At 45.4% G+C, this 17,500-nt stretch overlaps 1 protein-coding gene and 1 pseudogene across 1 annotated transcript; both read left to right on the forward strand.

Moving 5' to 3' along the window:
- The first annotated feature begins 138 nt into the window (after positions 1-138).
- Positions 139-7,477, forward strand: LOC119910148 (galectin-3-like). The gene is made up of 7 exons (XM_038728569.1): positions 139-299; positions 2,021-2,042; positions 5,126-5,231; positions 5,578-5,825; positions 5,921-6,009; positions 6,683-6,851; positions 7,008-7,477. The coding sequence occupies exons 2-7, from the start codon at positions 2,037-2,039 to the stop codon at positions 7,164-7,166; spliced, it is 777 nt and encodes a 258-aa protein (XP_038584497.1). The 5' UTR covers positions 139-299; positions 2,021-2,036; the 3' UTR covers positions 7,167-7,477.
- Positions 7,478-10,370: 2,893 nt separating this feature from the next.
- Positions 10,371-17,500, forward strand: part of LOC119910144 — a 14,688-nt pseudogene continuing 7,558 nt past the window's right edge.

A 17,500-nucleotide genomic window follows, 5' to 3' on the forward strand; every position in this document is an offset into this window, starting at 1 on the left:
GTTAGTGTGTGTGTGTTGGTGTTAGTGTGTGTTAGTGTGTGTTAGTGTGTTAGTGTCAGTGTGTGTGTGTTGGTGTTAGTGTGTGTGTCTCAGGGTGTGTGTGTTGGTGTTAGTGTGTGTTAGTGTGTTAGTGTCAGTGTGTGTGTGTTGGTGTTAGTGTGTGTTGGTGGGTGTGCCTCAGGGTGTGTTAGTGTGTGTTGGTGGGTGTGGTCTGGATGTGGGGGCGGGGCTCAGGGTCTTAAACACTCGGCTCTTTCACACACCGTCAGTTTGAGTCTGCAGCTCTCGGGTGAACTCAGGTACGTCAGCTCTCTTTACTTTTAACTTCTGTGTTTTTCAGCTTCTGTTCAGTGTTTATCTTCCAGCCGTGTGACAGAAAACTCAGATTCTCAGTCCTTCCTCGGAGGCAGACCATGACGTCAAAGCAGGAAGAGAAACAGGAAGTTAAAGTCTGAAACACTTTGTTCTTCTCTGCTGTGGCGCAGTCTGCTCAGCCGCTCCTGGAGAAAGTTGATTTATCGCTTCATGCTGTTGTTCAGCCTTTATTTATAGAGCCAGCTCTGAGCAGCGAGCGCTCTGTGACTCACCTCAGACTCAGGCCTAATCTCAGTGTCCCCCCTCAACCCTGAACCCTCCCGGACTCACCGGGAAGGCACCTCAGAGTCTGAGAGTGTGGACATGGGGACTGGGCCTCAGACTCACCTGCAGGGATCATGTGTCATGTGATGTGTGGACCTTCTGCTGGAGGCTGTGTGTGTTTGGCGTGAGACAGTTGACTCCACCCACCTCCAACAGAAAACCACGTCAAAGAGACATGAACCAGCGGTGGAAAATACTGAAATGCTGAGGTGCAGTACTTCAGGATTGGACAGATGTACCTGGAGGATCATGTTGGAACTTTACTACAGTAAAAACAGCAACACAACTATGTAGAAATACTCAGTCTGTAGTACAATAAGTTTTATTAACAAAATGAATTTAAAGTATCAAAAGTAAAAGTACTAATAATGCAGAAAAAAGTTAAAATAATAATAAATAACCCAAGTCTCTGTCACCAGTGATGATAATATGATTCTGCATCCTTTTCGTACTTTAAGTACATTTAGACACTAATACTTTTGGACTTGTGTGTCAGTAAATTGTTGAATGCAGAACTTTCTATACTGTAGTATTACTGCTTCTGCTGAAGTACTTCCAGCGCTAGATGTTAGCAAAACATGCAACAGGATATATCTTTACTACAAAGTCAGATACTGTTTAAAAGATGCAACACAGAGGCTCACAGTGCAAGACGGGTAAAGATAATACTACTACAAATACTGTGTAAAGGTAACAGACGGGGCCGCAGCATCAACACTAACAACAATTGGAGGATGTAGTTTTTGTTGTTAAACAGAAACAGTTTCTGTTATTTTGTCCACCATGTTGATCTAAATGTACACTCTGCGGTCCTGCTGAAAGTACAGAAGGATTATTAACAAAATGATTTTAGTTAAGTTTCAAAGTAAAAGTACTAACAATTCAGAAAAATGGCCCCTGAGTTCAAATAATCCAGCTGTTTTTTTATATATTTCTATCCACAGTCGCACAAAATCTAATCGCCTGAAAAATGATGATGTTTTATTTTAAATAACGTCATTAAAATCCGCTCCACGTCCACCGGCTGCAACATTAAAGCCAGAGTTAGATGATATGATTCTGCATGAGTACTTTTTTACTTGTGGTACATTCTGGTGCTAATATTTTTAAACTGTCTATACTGTAGTATTACTGTTTTTTCTGAAGTACTTAGTAAAACATCATGATACAGGATATATTTCTACTACAAACTAATGCAGTACATGCAGAGATACGCTGTCATTATTAATACTAGTCCAAATACTGTGTAAAGGTAACGGGTGATCAGACATTTAGCAGCTGACAGTAAAGTGTTGAGGAGAGCAGAAGAAGAAGCTCTGTCCTCCTCCTGTCAGGACTCGCCCACCACACCCTCTCAGGATCTTTTCTCTCTGTGTTTCAGATCTCACAGCAGCAGGATGGACGTGAGTCTGACTTTTACCTTTTCTCCTGATGCTCATCACTGATTTTCTGATTCATTTGCTGTTTTTAGTTATTGTGTCGTTTCAAGCTGAACCTTCTAATTTAACAAAAAGGAAATGAGATTTTTCATTTTATTTCAGCACAAAACCAGTTTGAGTTCACAGCAGTACAGAAAGGGTTAATGACTCGCAGCTAGTTATTAATGTCACCAGTGAGTTTCCATCCAGCTGACTTTATGCTCTTTTTCAGTTTGTGCATAAAACCACTAAACTGCATTCAGTGTTCCCCTCGGAGAGGGAAAAACTGGATGATCGCTAAAAGCAAAAGGCCACAAAGTGAAAAACACTTTGATCCAAATGTAGAAAAGGTGAACGAATGCTCGTTTCCATCCGCATGAACTTTGAGTCACATGCGTCAATAGAACCTGAGAGGAACCAGACTTGATGAATAAACGCTGCTGGACGTGAAGCAGTTTTAGTGACGTCACCTCGCTGCGTCCTCTTCTTCTTCTGCGGTGCTTCAAACTGATTTCAGGATGGTTTGAACATATTAGTACATATAGTACAGTCAGTTTTATGTGATACCTGTGGACCTCCACCCATCCTAAGATGCTTTTTCCTCGTCTTCTATGTGTGCGAGGTGGAGTGGATTAGAAGAAGCTCCAGTCTGTCTCTGAGCAGCTGTAGCCCCCCCCCCTCAGTAAAATAAATACCTACAGCTGAGAAATTAATTTGAATTTAATCAAATGAATTATTTATTTTCTTGGACCGTGAAACGTTCTTCTGTAAAATCTGAAGTTTCACTTGGCGCAGTGTTGAAAGAACAGGTGGAGCAGTGAGGATTATGTTTGTGTAGGGCAGAAGCAACAGAAAGTCTTTGTTGGCAGCGTTTGAAAGGGTTTCAGTTTATTGAGACAGTCCAAGGTCTCTGGAGTTCTCCAGGGCCACACTGAGATGAAACCAGACTAAAGACGATGTCGGGGCCGTTATTAGGTGAATGCATGAAGTTCCACCGGTGGTAAACACTGAAACTCTGCGTCGTCAGGTGGATTTACTGACTCAGAGAGCGATCAGACGCTGCAGAGTATTACTCATGTTGTGTGGACAGAGTGCAGGTCCCCGTAACATGAATAATTACATTTAGGATGAAGGTTAAAGGTAAGTGGTGTTTATGGTTAGGGTCTGTAATGAATGTTGGTCAGTGTCCTCTGGAGTGTGTGTGTGTGTGTGTGTGTGTGTGTGTGTGTGTGTGTGTGTGTGTGTGATCAACAAGGCGGCGTTCATCTATAAAACCAACGCCTTCATGCAGAACATTCCTGATGAGTCTGTCACAAACACGCCCTAAATCTGCCAACCACACACACCCTGGACCCTCTGAGAACTGTGCTGCGTTCAGGGCCAGCTCGGACAGGTTTACTGCAGCTTTATTGTCTCAGAGACAGATTTGAGTCAGGCTCACCAGACTGCTGCAGTTTGTGTCAGTTCAGTGAGTGTCTGTCTCCTTCCTGCAGGTATTTAAAGGAGATCTGCACAGCTGTAACATGTTAACTGAGGTTGACTCCATATTCTGCTGCTCACTTTGCTTCTGAAAAGCAGTGTGAGCGTAAAGCAGCTCAAATGTAGTGACTTTACATTTAATCTACAGAAGCAAACTAAGTGAACACAAACTGTATCAGTCAGCTAAAAATAAATCTAGTGACGGACTGAGTCTGCAGCCACGCTAGCAGCTCTGAGGCTTAGTTTAGGGTGTAAGCATGCTAACATTAGCTAATTGGCAGCTGAGGCTGATGGGAATGTCATCAGTTCTGCAGGGATTTGATCAGGAAGCAAAGTGCTGGACACATTAACATGTTGAGCTGATGTTGGCGCTAGAGCAAAGTTCATCCTGAGGGACATATGACGCTTTTCCATCACCAGTACCAGCTCGACTCGCCTCCACTCTAATCGGCCCTGCTCCGTTTTCCACTGCAGATAGTACCCAGAGATAGTACATAGCTTGTCGTCATAGCGACGCCACACATAGCTGTCTCTTTTTTAAGTCAAAGCGTTTGAACGTTCCTCAGAATGTAAAGACAGATAAGCGGTATGAAAAGCTTCCAGCTGTGTTTTCCTCTGCCATTGTTGCTGCAGCGGTCTGTGTGGCGGCGGGAGCAGAGGGCTCTGTGAGCGGGCGGCCGGCCTCACACGCTCCTCTCGCGGGTCACAGCAGGCTTCCCCCGCCGCCACTCGCGGAGCTCCTCAACTCCAAAAACTCTCAAGCACACTTTTGTTCCACCATCACTTCTCATAAAACTGTCAATATTATAAAATCTACACAGCTGATTTCACCTCAAAACTTCTCAGAAGTGGATTTAGTGATGAAATAACGTGTGAAAACTGTAAAATATAAAACTTCCTGCTGCTGGCCTCTGTCCAAAATGTAACTACACGTCGAGTCAACGTGGACCATAAGCTCTGTAATTGGTTGGCTGGGTAGCCTCGCAATGCCTCTGAGCCGACCGGAAGTACCCCGCGCATTGAAGTAACTTTGCTAACGGCCAAAACGGCGGCTGTAACACAGTGAATCAATATATTAGACCGTCACAACCCGAGCGAAATGACTCGTTTCGCTATCAGACTGTGATCCACTCCGTCAGTAACATTTGAAAAGGCTACACCAGCCGCACATATACAATTTTACCCCCATTCAGCCTAGTGAGAAGTTAGCCTGCTCTACCGGGCAAAGTCAGCATAGTGGACGCTGTAGCGCTACTGCCGAACTAGCGTTTGGGGGTGTAATTGCAGAATGACGCACACACCTACGCACAAGTATAAATGCATGGCTACGTGTGTAGCCTACGGCGTAGGTACGCACGTAGACCCTACACAGGAATATAAATGGGCCTTAAGTCAGCATGAAGTCAAACGCAGCTAACATCATTGGAAGAAGCTCAGCGAATCTGCAGAGAGCTGGACGTGTTGTGTAAAAACTAAACTGTCTTTGTGTTTGTAGAGAAATTGGAGGTTTTAACTTTCACAGCAGCATCTGTTGGATGTTAGCGTAGCTGCAGTCAGTGAACTTAACTCCTTTCTTTCTCCCTCTGCAGCTTTCAGATGCTCTTGGCGATTGGCCCGCTGGTGGCAACAGCCAGTCATTAGGAGAAACTGCACCTGGTCCTTGGCCCGGGCAGCCCGCCAATCCGGCCTGGCCAGGTACGATCGTCGTCATCATCACCATCACCATCATCGTCTTTTTCTTTATTATTATTATTATTATTATTATTTGATACCTTAAGGCCCCAATGTGAAGCAGGTGTTGATCTTTCATAGGCTTCTGGTTCTAAACAAACGTATAATCCTGATGGTGATCGGTGCAGTTTAGAGGGCTTCATAGGTCCAAAACAAATGTGTAGAAAACTTACATGAAGCTGATTTGTGTAAATTCAGTTTCAAACAAAGACCAGAGCTAGATGTAAAAGATCCCACAGCTACATCTGTTGATTGACCTCCAGGAATGTTAAATCCTTGATAAACCAGGATGTATTTGTGTGAAAACCAGGTCAACCAGCTGCCAACCCGGCCTGGCCCGGTCAACCAGCTGCCAACCCGGCATGGCCCGGTCAACCAGCTGCCAACCCGGCATGGCCCGGTCAACCAGGTCCCAACCCTACCTGGCCCGGAGGTCCTTCTGTAGGTGGAGGCGCCTGGCCTGGAGGTCCCTCACCTCAACCCACCGCACCTGGAGGATGGCCCAGTCCTTCACCTGGACCTGGACCTGGCGTCCCTGCTGCCCCCCAACAGAGTCTGGTGAGACAGATAGTCGGACAGACAGAAGGACTGATGATAGATGGGCAGATGAGTAGATGGATGGGTGGAGTTAACAGCTGTTTCCTTGTTGACAGGTGGTTCCGTACAAACAGACTCTTCCCAGTGGAGTTTATGACAAACTGCTCATCACCATCGCTGGAACCATCAAACCCAATGCTAACAAGTCAGTATGAACACTTTCTCACTCCCAACTCCTCACATATGGACGCTTGGTCAGGACCCCTTGCTGTCACTTTTTAATGCCCTGGGTACCCTTTAGCAATGTTTTTGGTTCTCTGTTAGGTTTAGGCACCAAAACCACTCGGCCAGGTTGAGGCACCAAAACCACTCGGCTAGGTTGAGGCACCAAAACCACTCGGTCAGGTTGAGGCACCAAAACCACTCGGCCAGGTTGAGGCACCAAAACCACTCGGCCAGGTTGAGGCACCAAAACCACTCGGCCAGGTTGAGGCACCAAAACCACTCGGCCAGGTTGAGGCACCAAAACCACTCGGCCAGGATGAGGCACCAAAACCACTCGGTCAGGTTGAGGCACCAAAACTACTTTTTGTTTCACACTGGAAAGGAACACGGGCTCCTGGGCGAAAGTCCTACCTGCCTTACTGTTAAAAAGTGACACTACAGGGCTTTCCCCAGTGCGTTGAAAGATGATTCTATGGGGCCACCAGTGCGTTACAAAGTGACGCCAGCGGGTCTTGACCACGCGTCCATATGTGATAACTTCAGATTTAAAACTGGTTGTATGAACACTTCATGTTAAATGTGCCAAGGACATTTTAACATTTTATAGTACAGGTGGATTCAGCTGATCAGGGACGGTCTCTGTTATTTTACAGGATCACAGTGGATCTGAACACAGACCAAGACTTGGCCTTCCACTTCAACCCTCGCTTCAATGAGGACGGCAAGAAGGTGATCGTGAGGAACAGCTGCATCGGCAAGAACTGGGGGAGAGAGGAGAGAGAACTGCAGCAATTCCCCTTCGTCCCAGGGCAGCCATTCGAGGTCAAGTATTTAATTTAACACTAAGAATCCTCGTATTTTATGTATTAATTCATAATAATTAGTGAATGTACCTGAATGTACCATTAAATGTAGTTGAAGGGCCAGTCTGCAAAGATGTGATCTGGGTGGTGACAGTTTGTGGTTTTGTTGTTGCAGATGAAGATCATGTGCACCAACAAAGAGTTTAAGGTGGCCGTCAACAACACTCACCTGCTGACGTTCCAACACCGGGTCACTAACCTGAGAGCCATCAACCAACTCTCCATCTACTACGATCTCACCCTGTCCAGGGTCAACATGGAGACTCTGCCTTGAGGCAGGTCACCAGAACCACCACAGACCTACTAGGATCCACTGGAGATGCACCACCGATCTGTGGGGGGTCATCTGTGGATCTACAGGAGATCCACCACAATACTACAGAATATCAATCATTGATCCACTGGAGATCCATAAATGATCCGCCAGAGATCTACTGCTGATCCACAAGAGATTTACTGGAAATCCACCAGAGATCTGCTGGAGACCCACCAGAGATCTACTGGGAATCCACCAGAGATCTACTGGGGATCAACCAGAGATCTGTAGAGATCTACTGGGGATCCACCAGAGATCTACTGGGGATCCACCAGAGATCTACTGGGGATCTACTGGGGATCCACCAGAGATCTACTGGGGATCAACCAGAGATCTGTAGAGATCTACTGGGGATCCACCAGAGATCTACTGGGGATCCACCAGAGATCTACTGGGGATCCACCAGAGATCTACTGGGGATCCACCAGAGATCTACTGGGGATCCACCAGAGATCTACTGGGGATCTACTGGGGATCCACCAGAGATCTACTGGGGATCAACCAGAGATCTACTGGGGATCAACCAGAGATCTACTGGGGATCAACCAGAGATCTGTAGAGATCTACCGGGGATCTACTGGGGATCCACCGGGGATCTACTGGGGATCCACCAGAGATCTACTGGGGATCCACCAGAGATCTACTGGGGATCCACCAGAGATCTGTAGAGATCTACTGGGGATCCACCAGAGATCTGTAGAGATCTACTGGGGATCCACCAGAGATCTACTGGGGATCCACTAGGGATCTGCTTGGGAATCACCAGAGATCTCCTGGGGATCAACCAGAGATCCGTTGAGATCTATTGGGGGTTCACCAGAGATCTGTAGAGATCTGCTGGGATTCGCCAGAGATCTGCTGGGGATTCCTGGTAATCCACCATGGATTTATTGGAAATCCACCAGGGATCTACTGGTGGATCCACAGAAGATTCTCAGTTAATCCACGGAAGATCCTCTGTAGATTTACAGAAGATCATCATTAGATAATAGACCTAAAGAAAAAGTGTTGGTGGATCTTCCAAAGGAACTGTAGATTTACAGATGATCCCTATAGATCCAGAGAACATCTTCCGTAAATTATTGTAGATGATCACCAGTAGATCCAATTGAAAATATATCTTGAGTAGATCTGTAGCTGACTCTTGTTCTTTTATACACAACCAATAGCAGAAGGATCTGCAGTAGATCCTCTCGTACTTCTTTTCTTCTGTTTGACTCCTATAAATAAAGGGTTAATCTTTGGTAAAAGTTTGTCAGTTTGTCTCAGTACAGCAGGACAGGACTAAACCTCGACCTCCGACCTCTGCAGATTCCATCAGTGCTGCAGTGGTGACCCCCCCCCCTCCAGTGTAAACGGACCAATAGGGTTACAGTATTTTGGTGTATAATAAATCAGATTATTCCACAGACGTCATCATCATCATCATCATCATCATCATCATCATCATCATCATCATCATCATCATCATCATCATCATCATCTTTAAATAAACAAAAACTCTGGTATGAATAACATGAACAACAAAGAACACAACATGTTTTAATGTAGTACTGACCTGGTTCTGTTCATCACTCTCCTGTAAAACTGATAGACTCATTATTGACTTTTTTTTTTTTTAAAAGATAAAAATTGATGCAGCAGAACCAGAGATATCTTATATTTTGAAAAAGAAAAGGAGGAGGCGGTGAAGGAAAGGAGAATATTTCTTTATCAAAGAGGTGGTATTCTGCTTTTTGCCTTTTCCCCTCTCCTTTATTGAGTTATAAACCTTTTTTGTGCATGTAATAAGTGTGCAAAGTGAAAAAGCCCAAAGGGAGTTCCCATCTCCCACAGAAAACTCTGCTGACTGAAAACAGCTCGTTTGTAGTCCAGCCTTTACTTCCGCTTTCCACAGGGTGAAAAGAGGAGCTGCAGCAACGTGCAGGACGACTAAAATATAACCATGTAAACCTGCTCTGGTACAACCCCTGAATAAGCAATATGAACATGATCATGATACCAACACCTCTTTAAAAAAAGAGTCCATTTTGTTCATCTGATTGGCGTCTCAGACAGATCGCTCTGATCAGTAAATCTGCTCTGGTTGCACCCCGACTGTCTTGAATGTGACCTTTGAACCCGGGCTGCTGGTTCTCCCAGTTCTCCTGGTTCTGGGAAACCTGCAGCAGGTTTTTGTCTTGTTGTTGTTGTTGTTAAATCTGAAGTCAGCTCACAGATAGATTATTGATTATTGATCAACAGGAGGTATCTCTCTGTTGCTGTGAACCAAAAACACTGTGAGACTTTCATCATGTCACAAACCTGAACCGCTTTATAGTGCTGATAATTACTTTTTCATAAAGTATATAAATAGGTAATCATAAAAACATATTAAATAAATAACAACAATATGAACTAATAAAAGAGTATAAATAAAACAGAACAAGTTTAATGTACACGTGCTTTTCTGTTTGGGGGTAGTCTTAAGGAAGGAAGATGTTTGTTGTGATATAAACCCTTAATTTTACATTCAAATGTATTTATTTATTTATATTGATCCACAACAGAATGCAAAAGAATACAGGCTGCATCTCGCTCCACTTCATCCATCCATCCTCAACCGCATATCCTGAGTACAGTAGTTATATAAGAGACCATCGTTTGATTTTCATGAGATCTCAAATTAATTATGTCATTATCTCGGGAAAACAAAGTTTCTTGATCTCGAGATCTCAAGAAAATGATCCGGTTATCTTGTGAGAACAACATTTGTTATTTTGAGATAATGACATAATTGACTCGAGATTTAAAGAAAACAAATTTAATAAACTTGTTATCCTGGGAAAAAGGAGTAAACATAATGTATGGATGTATGGCCTCTTAAGTACGGCGGTGTATGAGGGTCACATTAAGGAAAGAAAACTGAGGATGAAGATTTGTTTTGCATTTCGAGAATAAAGTTTAAATGACAAAATAAATGAAATATCTTCCTCCTCAATTATCTTTCCTTAATGTGACCCTAATACTCAGACATCATAAATGGAAGCCAAAATCAAACCTTGTGAAAGGAAATTCAAAACGGAAAGATAAATAAAGGTGTTCACATTTGAACGCCATCTTGTTTGACGTAGACGATCTTTGGCAGACTTGACTACGTCATGACGCAGCTGCTCCAGCCGCACGTCGCTGTTCTCGGTCAGTAGTTGTTAGTAAGTGAACAGGCAGGTTCAGCAGCAGCGGAGCTCCGTTCAAACCGAGATTTAACCTTTTAAAACATCATGTAATGAGCAGCTGACTGAAGGAGCCGACAGCTGGAGGGTTTCACGTTAACGTGACGAACCCGGGAACAAGAGTCCGGCGGTTCTGGTCGCTGCCAGCAGCTTTTTCTCCCGCGGACAGAGAGATTTCTTCCTTCAGGTTAGTTTGACCCTCGGCCTCTCCTGTTAGCTCTGCTGCTAGCTGCTGCTAGCTGCTGCCTGCCTGTCTGTCTGGGAGGAAACAAACACGGTCTTTACTGCGAAATCACTTTTGTTCTGTTGACATATCGACGCGCTGTTTTCCTTCCTCTCAGCCCTCTCTGGACGTTGGTTAGCCTCACAGGCTAGTCAGTTAGCCAGGTGTTTCATGGTTTCAGATGGCCGCAGCTAGTAGCATGCTAACTAGCGCCGTGGCTAGCGAAGTTTGTTGATTAGTTGTCGGGAAGGCAGCGCTGCTTGTTTGTTTGTTTGTTCCTTTGCTGAAAGGCGTCTCTTTGGAAGATTTAACAGACTGGGGCTTCACATTACCTGTCGTTTACCTGCTAAGTGCTAATTGTCATTAGCTGTCAGACAGTCTGGAGGTGAAGCAGAGGCCTCAGACTGAAGTTTACTGCAGCTATGTGAAGCTAGCTGGGCTGTTAGCTTCAGGCTAGCTGGGCTGTTAGCTTCAGGCTAGCTGGGCTGTTAGCTTCAGGCTAGCTGGGCTGTTAGCTTCAGGCTAGCTGGGCTGTTAGCTTCAGGCTGCAGGTTAGTCAGAGCTGGTTAACTCTGGAGGATTGAAACCAGCTGTGTGGATGCTAACCTGCAGTTATGATCATTGCAGACCCAAAACCAACAGAACAGCAGCTGCTGTCTTTAATGATCAATCGATTACCTTCAGATTAATCAGCTAATAGTTTAACACGTCCACCAAACGGCTGTGTGTGTTTTCAGTACGAGTGGTTCTGTCTGCGTTCACATCCTGGTTCTGATCAGATTCAGGACCTGACGGTGAAACCCAGATGTTCTCAGGAGGACAGTATTGGATCGGTTCGTCGATTAGTCTTTAGCTATTAAAAGAATCATCAGCTGTTTTAATAATCGATGAATCTGTTTGAGTCCAGCTTCTTAAATGTGAACGTGTTCTGGTTTATTTCCTCCTCTATGACAGTGAACTGAATATATTTGGGTTGTGGGCAGAACAAGGCGTTAGAGGAGCTTTGGGAAACACTGATGGACATTTTATAAACTAAGCAACTGATGGATTAATGGACAGTGAAAATAATCGCTAGTTGCAGCTGTAGTCTGGTCTGAGTTTCTTCAGATGGATCGAACTGTTTCATCGTTTCTACGTCTGTTTATCAGTTACGACGAGGCTTCAGTTTCTCTGCGTCCGGTCTCAGTAACGAGACATTTGAAGACGTCTCCTCAAACTCCTTTTCTGTACACAAATCAATTAATCATTTAAAAAAGAAAATAATCTGCAGGTTAATTAATAGTAATTGTTGGTTGTCTCTTCTGTGAGGAGACGCTGGACGCTCAGGATCCATCTGCAGATTTGGTTGGTTCCTCAGCTGGTTGCAGGTTCATTTTCTGCTGATCAGCTTATTGATTAGTCAGTTGGATACGTGCTTTATCACCAGCAGGACTTTCAGTTCTGCGTGTGTGTTTTCACGTTCCTGTAGTTGCTTCCTGTAATTACTGATTGCTTCCTGTCTAGAGGTGAGAGGTTTCATTGATCGGTGATCAGCTGCTGCGTCTGCACAAACTCTTTGTAGCTGCACTTTGAACTTTGTCCTCTGAAAATGCAGAAGCTTAAATGCTGTGAGTTAAAGCTGCGTGAGTTTCTGTACGATCCTGAAACAAACTCAAATGTTTGTTTTTCTCTCACAGAGGTAAAATACTGAAGCATCCAACCCGCCTTTTAATAAACACGACTCTGCACACCTTAAACATGAGACGTTTCCACGACTCAGCAGATTCAGAGCTCAGGTTCAGTCTGACTGAAGCGGCGGCTGTTAGCCTGTTAGCAGTTAGCTTTGTTTACAGCGTCCGAGAGGCTGAACGTGACTCCACGTCTCTGTCAAACTGCTGCTGCTGTTGTCTTGTTGCTCAGTAACACTTTAGTTTACACGTCTGTCATTTTGTTGTAAACACGCTTCAGATGAGTGTAAGAGGGCGGGGCTGCAGCTCACTGATTAACCTTCTGATTATTTTCTACATGAACGATTCGTAGTTCACATAAACTCGTCTCAGTGACGCCTTACTGCTGAAGACCGCAAAGAAAAGCCGGGACCTGAAGAATCCCTTTGAGTTACAGTGACCTGATTATTTGTCTGTGTGGAGTCGGACCACCACGAGCCTCCAGACCAGCTTCAGGGTCCAGGTCTGTGGAGCTCTGCTGGAGGGATGAAGCACCACATGTCCTCTTGTTTCTAGACGGCAGCTTTATTTAATCAGGTGGTCTCGCTGAGATCCAGAGCCGAGTCCAGCAGAGAGACAGAACCAGAGGGCAGACTGCATCCCTTCGGCTGCAGAGCCTCGTCTCACACGCTGCAGGTGTGAAACAGAGATCAGGTGACTGTAAAGGCAAACCGCCAAGGCAGCGGCGAGCTCCTCTTTGCGCAGCTGCTTATTTCTGTGGTTATAAATGAAGCTCTAATTTCAGTGGAAATCTCTTTCCCCTGAGCCTCCTCAGCTGTTCTGTGTTTATATCTGGAGACGTTCGATCTGTCATCAGCTGATTCATCTGTAACCTGCGACGCACTCGTCCCTCTTCTTCAGCTCGATACCTGGGCTCTGGGCGCTGATCCGAGCCCAGCGTCCTGCTGACCGAGACCCGGTCCGGCCGTTTGAGTCAGTATCTGATGTCCTTGTCTATAATGAGTCGGTGGAGTTTTCCCTGCCGTCTGTGTTCGACCAGAGTTATCTTCTCCCCGAGCAGTCTGTCGATCAGCTGACTGCAGTCTGATCAGCTGCTCGCTGATCGATCAGTTTCTGCTTCACCGAATTCAGAGAGCGAGTCTGTTTCCGCAGACGTGCACTACGATCACATGCACGCTGTAATCCGTCCAGTCAGACCTGACGGGCGGTTTGACTCCAGCAGGTAGGCCTGCTGGGTGTGGCTCAGATTTGCTTCTGAATAAAGGAGATTTAAAGAATGTATCTTTGACAACACAGAACCACAGACAGGCGTGGGTTTGGGAAGATTTACTGAGAAACACGTGTGGAAAACAAGAAATGATTCAGAGAAACCTGCGCGTGTGTTCAGACAGGTGAGGTATGTCGGCACAGGTGAGTCTCTGCAGGCTGAAGGTGGATCATTAGCTGCTGTCTGCGTTGTTGGTCCCTCGCTCGTCTGTCAGTAACGTTGACTCGCTTTGTGGACGAGGAGATTTTCTCTAAATATACAAAGTAAGAGAAGGAAAAAAGTCAAGAATCAGAAATCTAAGATTGAAAAATGTGCAGTAAAATAAATGGAGATAAAAAGAGCTGTTGAATGTTTGAAAGCAGGAGGATGTTCAAACGTGAACATTTCTACATCTGATTTATTGAAGCATCTGCTGAAGCAGCGACGTGAAACTTCCAGAAAGAAACTCCGGCAGCTGCCGCCACTGATGCTGGACTCGTCGGGAGCGAGCGGCGTTAACGAAACGTGTTCTAACTACTGAGTACTGCTCTATAAACAGGCTACACGTGCAGAAAAACAGCTGTTCAAAAGCCGGGGTTTATTTTATTTCAGCCGCTGGCGTTACGGCCAAAAATGTTCATTCGATATCGATAATTATCACGATAAATGTCAAAGCTAGAGTTTTGCTCCTGAGTGAAAATTGGAGAAACCAGATGGTTAATTATGTGGTTAAACTTTTCTTCATGGTCAGAAACGCTTGGTGCCAAGTCTGAGGGAGAACATTCAAAACTATTATGAGAAAATCTGTTTAAACAAATATGATTAGTAAATCTTTTTTCAGTCAATAGAAATATTTTAATAAAAAAATTGCTAATTTGTTTGTGATTCAAATGAATGAAACCAAATATATGTTGACGATATATTGAACATTTGTTATATTGTGATAATGATCATTGTGTTTCTGCCGGTGGGAAACGTTAGGCTGAATCCTTTGTAAAAACCATAATTATCACGCTCACCGCCACATATTGATGTTCTATTTTTTTACTAGGCGTATTTAAAATCTAATTATATTGTGCAACACCCTTCTCTCTGTGAGAGCTCGCTGTGTCTGCTGGGATGTGGACACGCTTTCAAACCGCCGTCTGATAGGCTGTTACCTGCCGCGTGTGTCCAGGTTAAACCGGTTTGGTTGGTCGGCTAAAGAACCCGTTCCTCTCTACACAGACAGAGTTTGGTGTTTTCCCAGCATGCCTTGTGGTTGAGGCAGTGGAGGGTGTGGTCGTCTGGCTGGAACAGTCTGTTGTTACTGAGGAACTGAGCCTGTTTCACTCTGACCAATCACAGGCCACGCAGAGCTGTAAACACGGTCACATGACTCAGACAGCTGCTAACTTCCATAAAGCAGCTGCTGCTGTTGTCGTGAGACTAAAAGCAGAACAGTCTGACACACTGCATCCATTTCCCATAATGCACCTGCATCAGAGCCGGCTGCCTGTAAACAGGCTCATCTGTCAAACGCCTGCAGTTTGGTTCAGAGACGTTTATTATACATGTGACTCCTAAACATGATTGGACGACAGCGGGAGGTCAGGGGTCAGAGGTCATAGCGTCAAGGCTGTAAAGGTCAGGGGGCGGAGCTTTTCTCAGCTCCTTTTTAAAGCTTAATTACAGCTTCCCCGGGGGAGCGAGGGATTCTGGGTGCAGAACCTGCTGACTCTCTGTAGGAGAGAGACAGGTGGGTGGAGTTGACCAATCAGAGCTGACTTCCCCGTAAACCTCTATAACAGACAGCCAATCAGATGATTTGAACACCTCGCCCTGCCTCCGTCAGAGCGCTGACTGCAGAGACACGAACCAGGACGTGATCTGGAACACCTGGACCACCAGATGGATTGTTGCCAGGTGTCTCTGCTGAGGCCTGTTCCCAGAATGCATCACTGTAGGTAAAGGGCGGTAATGGAGTTTTGTGATTTGTCAGGTGACGCTAAAGTATTTCATGATTTCTCCACCTGACTCGGCGCTCTGTGTTGGCCAATCACATCCCGGCAGGTAGAACAGACAGGTGAAACGCATGTAGCGTGTTCAGAACCCGTCAGACTGCTTCCTGTTTGACCTCCTCTCTGGTAACCTGTAGCTGTCAGTGCCCAATCCGTACCGCCGGCCTGATCCGCTCTGCACATGCTCAGAAGTGGTTCTGTCAGTCAAAGAAGGTCACCGCAGATCTGCCTGCTCAAAATGATCCAACTAAATCTTTCAAATCAAGATAACAAAGTGTTTTTTAATCTCTGGAGATGAAACTGTTCACTGTGATTAACAGGAAAATACTTTAGAAATGAAAAACCTGATTTCTAACAAAGGAGGCTAACGCTAGCTGCTAGCGACGGCTGCACAGCTGTAGGGTTAGCCGGTCGACGTGCAGACAGTCGCTGACTCAGGTTTAGGCCCACCCCCTGTGGTGGTTAGGGTTAGGGGGAGGGGCTTTGGGAAGCTGTCAACGCCTTTTATACTAACATAGCTAGCTACCTAGCTAGCTACTAGCGCTTCCGGTCTCGACAGGGCGTCTCATCCGGACGCTGAAGAGTAGCTCTGACATCAAATAACGCTTTGTCAGCCTTTCTGAAAGCGTCAGTATTTGACGCCCTGAGATGAGATCAGACAGCAACACAGGAGTAATTATGAACAGGCACATTCGTGGAAACGTCTTTCAGACAGGACCACTTTTGCACATGTGCAGGGATCCGGCAGGCAGCACGGCGACACACAGCGCTGTGGCGTTTCATCACAGCTGATCAGCATTCCAGACCTTTTGATTAGCTGCTGCCTTATATAGACAGGAGGAGAGAGTTCTAGCAGCTGATTGGCTCCTTGACTGAAACACACACACAGTGTAAGCAGAGCTGAGTCTGACAGCAGCTGCTGGACAAACACACACACACTGAAACAGGAACCGACGTGTTTCCGTGACGTTATTCTGGTTTCAGATCAGTTTCAGCTCATCTCTGTGAAGGTCAGGGCTGGAACACGAACGTCCCCGGTCTGTCGTGGTAGTAACAATAATAATAAAATTTGTCAGGCTACCGGATAACCTCTCTCTCTGTGCGTCTCTGCAAAATGCTAAAATGTTTCGCCAAATATACTTTGGCCGCTGCTGACGTACCTGGGCGGCCCGCCACAGTATGCGGCTGTATATCTTGTAAACATTACACATACACCTGTTTTAGTGTCTTTCAGCTGCGTGTGTCAGGTGACTGTCATATATGAGTTAACGTGCTTACTTTAGGTACCCGTCTAATGTAAATGAGAGCGTGTGCCGTGTTGCATGAGAATATGTGTTGAGAGTACAGTTGGATTTATACTCCTGCGTGCGGCGCTACGCATGTAGCCGTGCATTTATACTTGTGTGTCGGTGTGTCCGTCATTCTCCAGTTACACCGCCAAACGCTAGTCGGCGCTACAGCGTCCGCTTTGTTGACTTTTGCCGGCCGAGCAGGCTAACTTGTGGTGTAGCGCTCCGCTAACGTGCACGGGAGTAAAATCTTTTCAGATGTTCTCGACTGAGTGGGTCACGAGAAGATATTTAGGGACTGAAAAAAGATTCACTAGTCATATATTTTGAAAACAGTTTTGAATGTTCTACCTCAGACTTGTGAAGTTTGGCATCAAGTGTTTGAAAAGTTTAGCCAAACAATTAACCGTCTGGTTTCTTCAATTTCACTCAAAATTTGATGGTTACCGTGACGATTATCGATGTCGAAAGATATGAAACTTTTTACCGTGATATCATTTAGGATGACGTCGAGGCTGAGAAGAGGGAGTCCGCAGGTTTGTACATTTTATAGATGCACAACACGCTGGGCCGCTTCCTGCTCGGCTCGCTCTGATTGGCTGCTGAGGGTTCTGATCAGAGTTTCAGGTGATGAACAGGACGGTTTGACGTTGTG

Source organism: Micropterus salmoides, unplaced genomic scaffold, assembly GCF_014851395.1.
Source record: "Micropterus salmoides isolate LMB-PRFRI ecotype aquatic unplaced genomic scaffold, ASM1485139v1 Ms_hic_scaffold_19, whole genome shotgun sequence".
Lineage (NCBI taxonomy): Eukaryota > Metazoa > Chordata > Actinopteri > Centrarchiformes > Centrarchidae > Micropterus > Micropterus salmoides.

Coding starts and splice junctions, on each gene's coding strand:
- LOC119910148 (XM_038728569.1), top strand. Junction 5,826..5,920: donor CTGCCCCCCAACAGAGTCTG/GTGAGACAGATA, acceptor CCTTGTTGACAG/GTGGTTCCGTACAAACAGAC. Junction 6,010..6,682: donor ATCAAACCCAATGCTAACAA/GTCAGTATGAAC, acceptor GTTATTTTACAG/GATCACAGTGGATCTGAACA.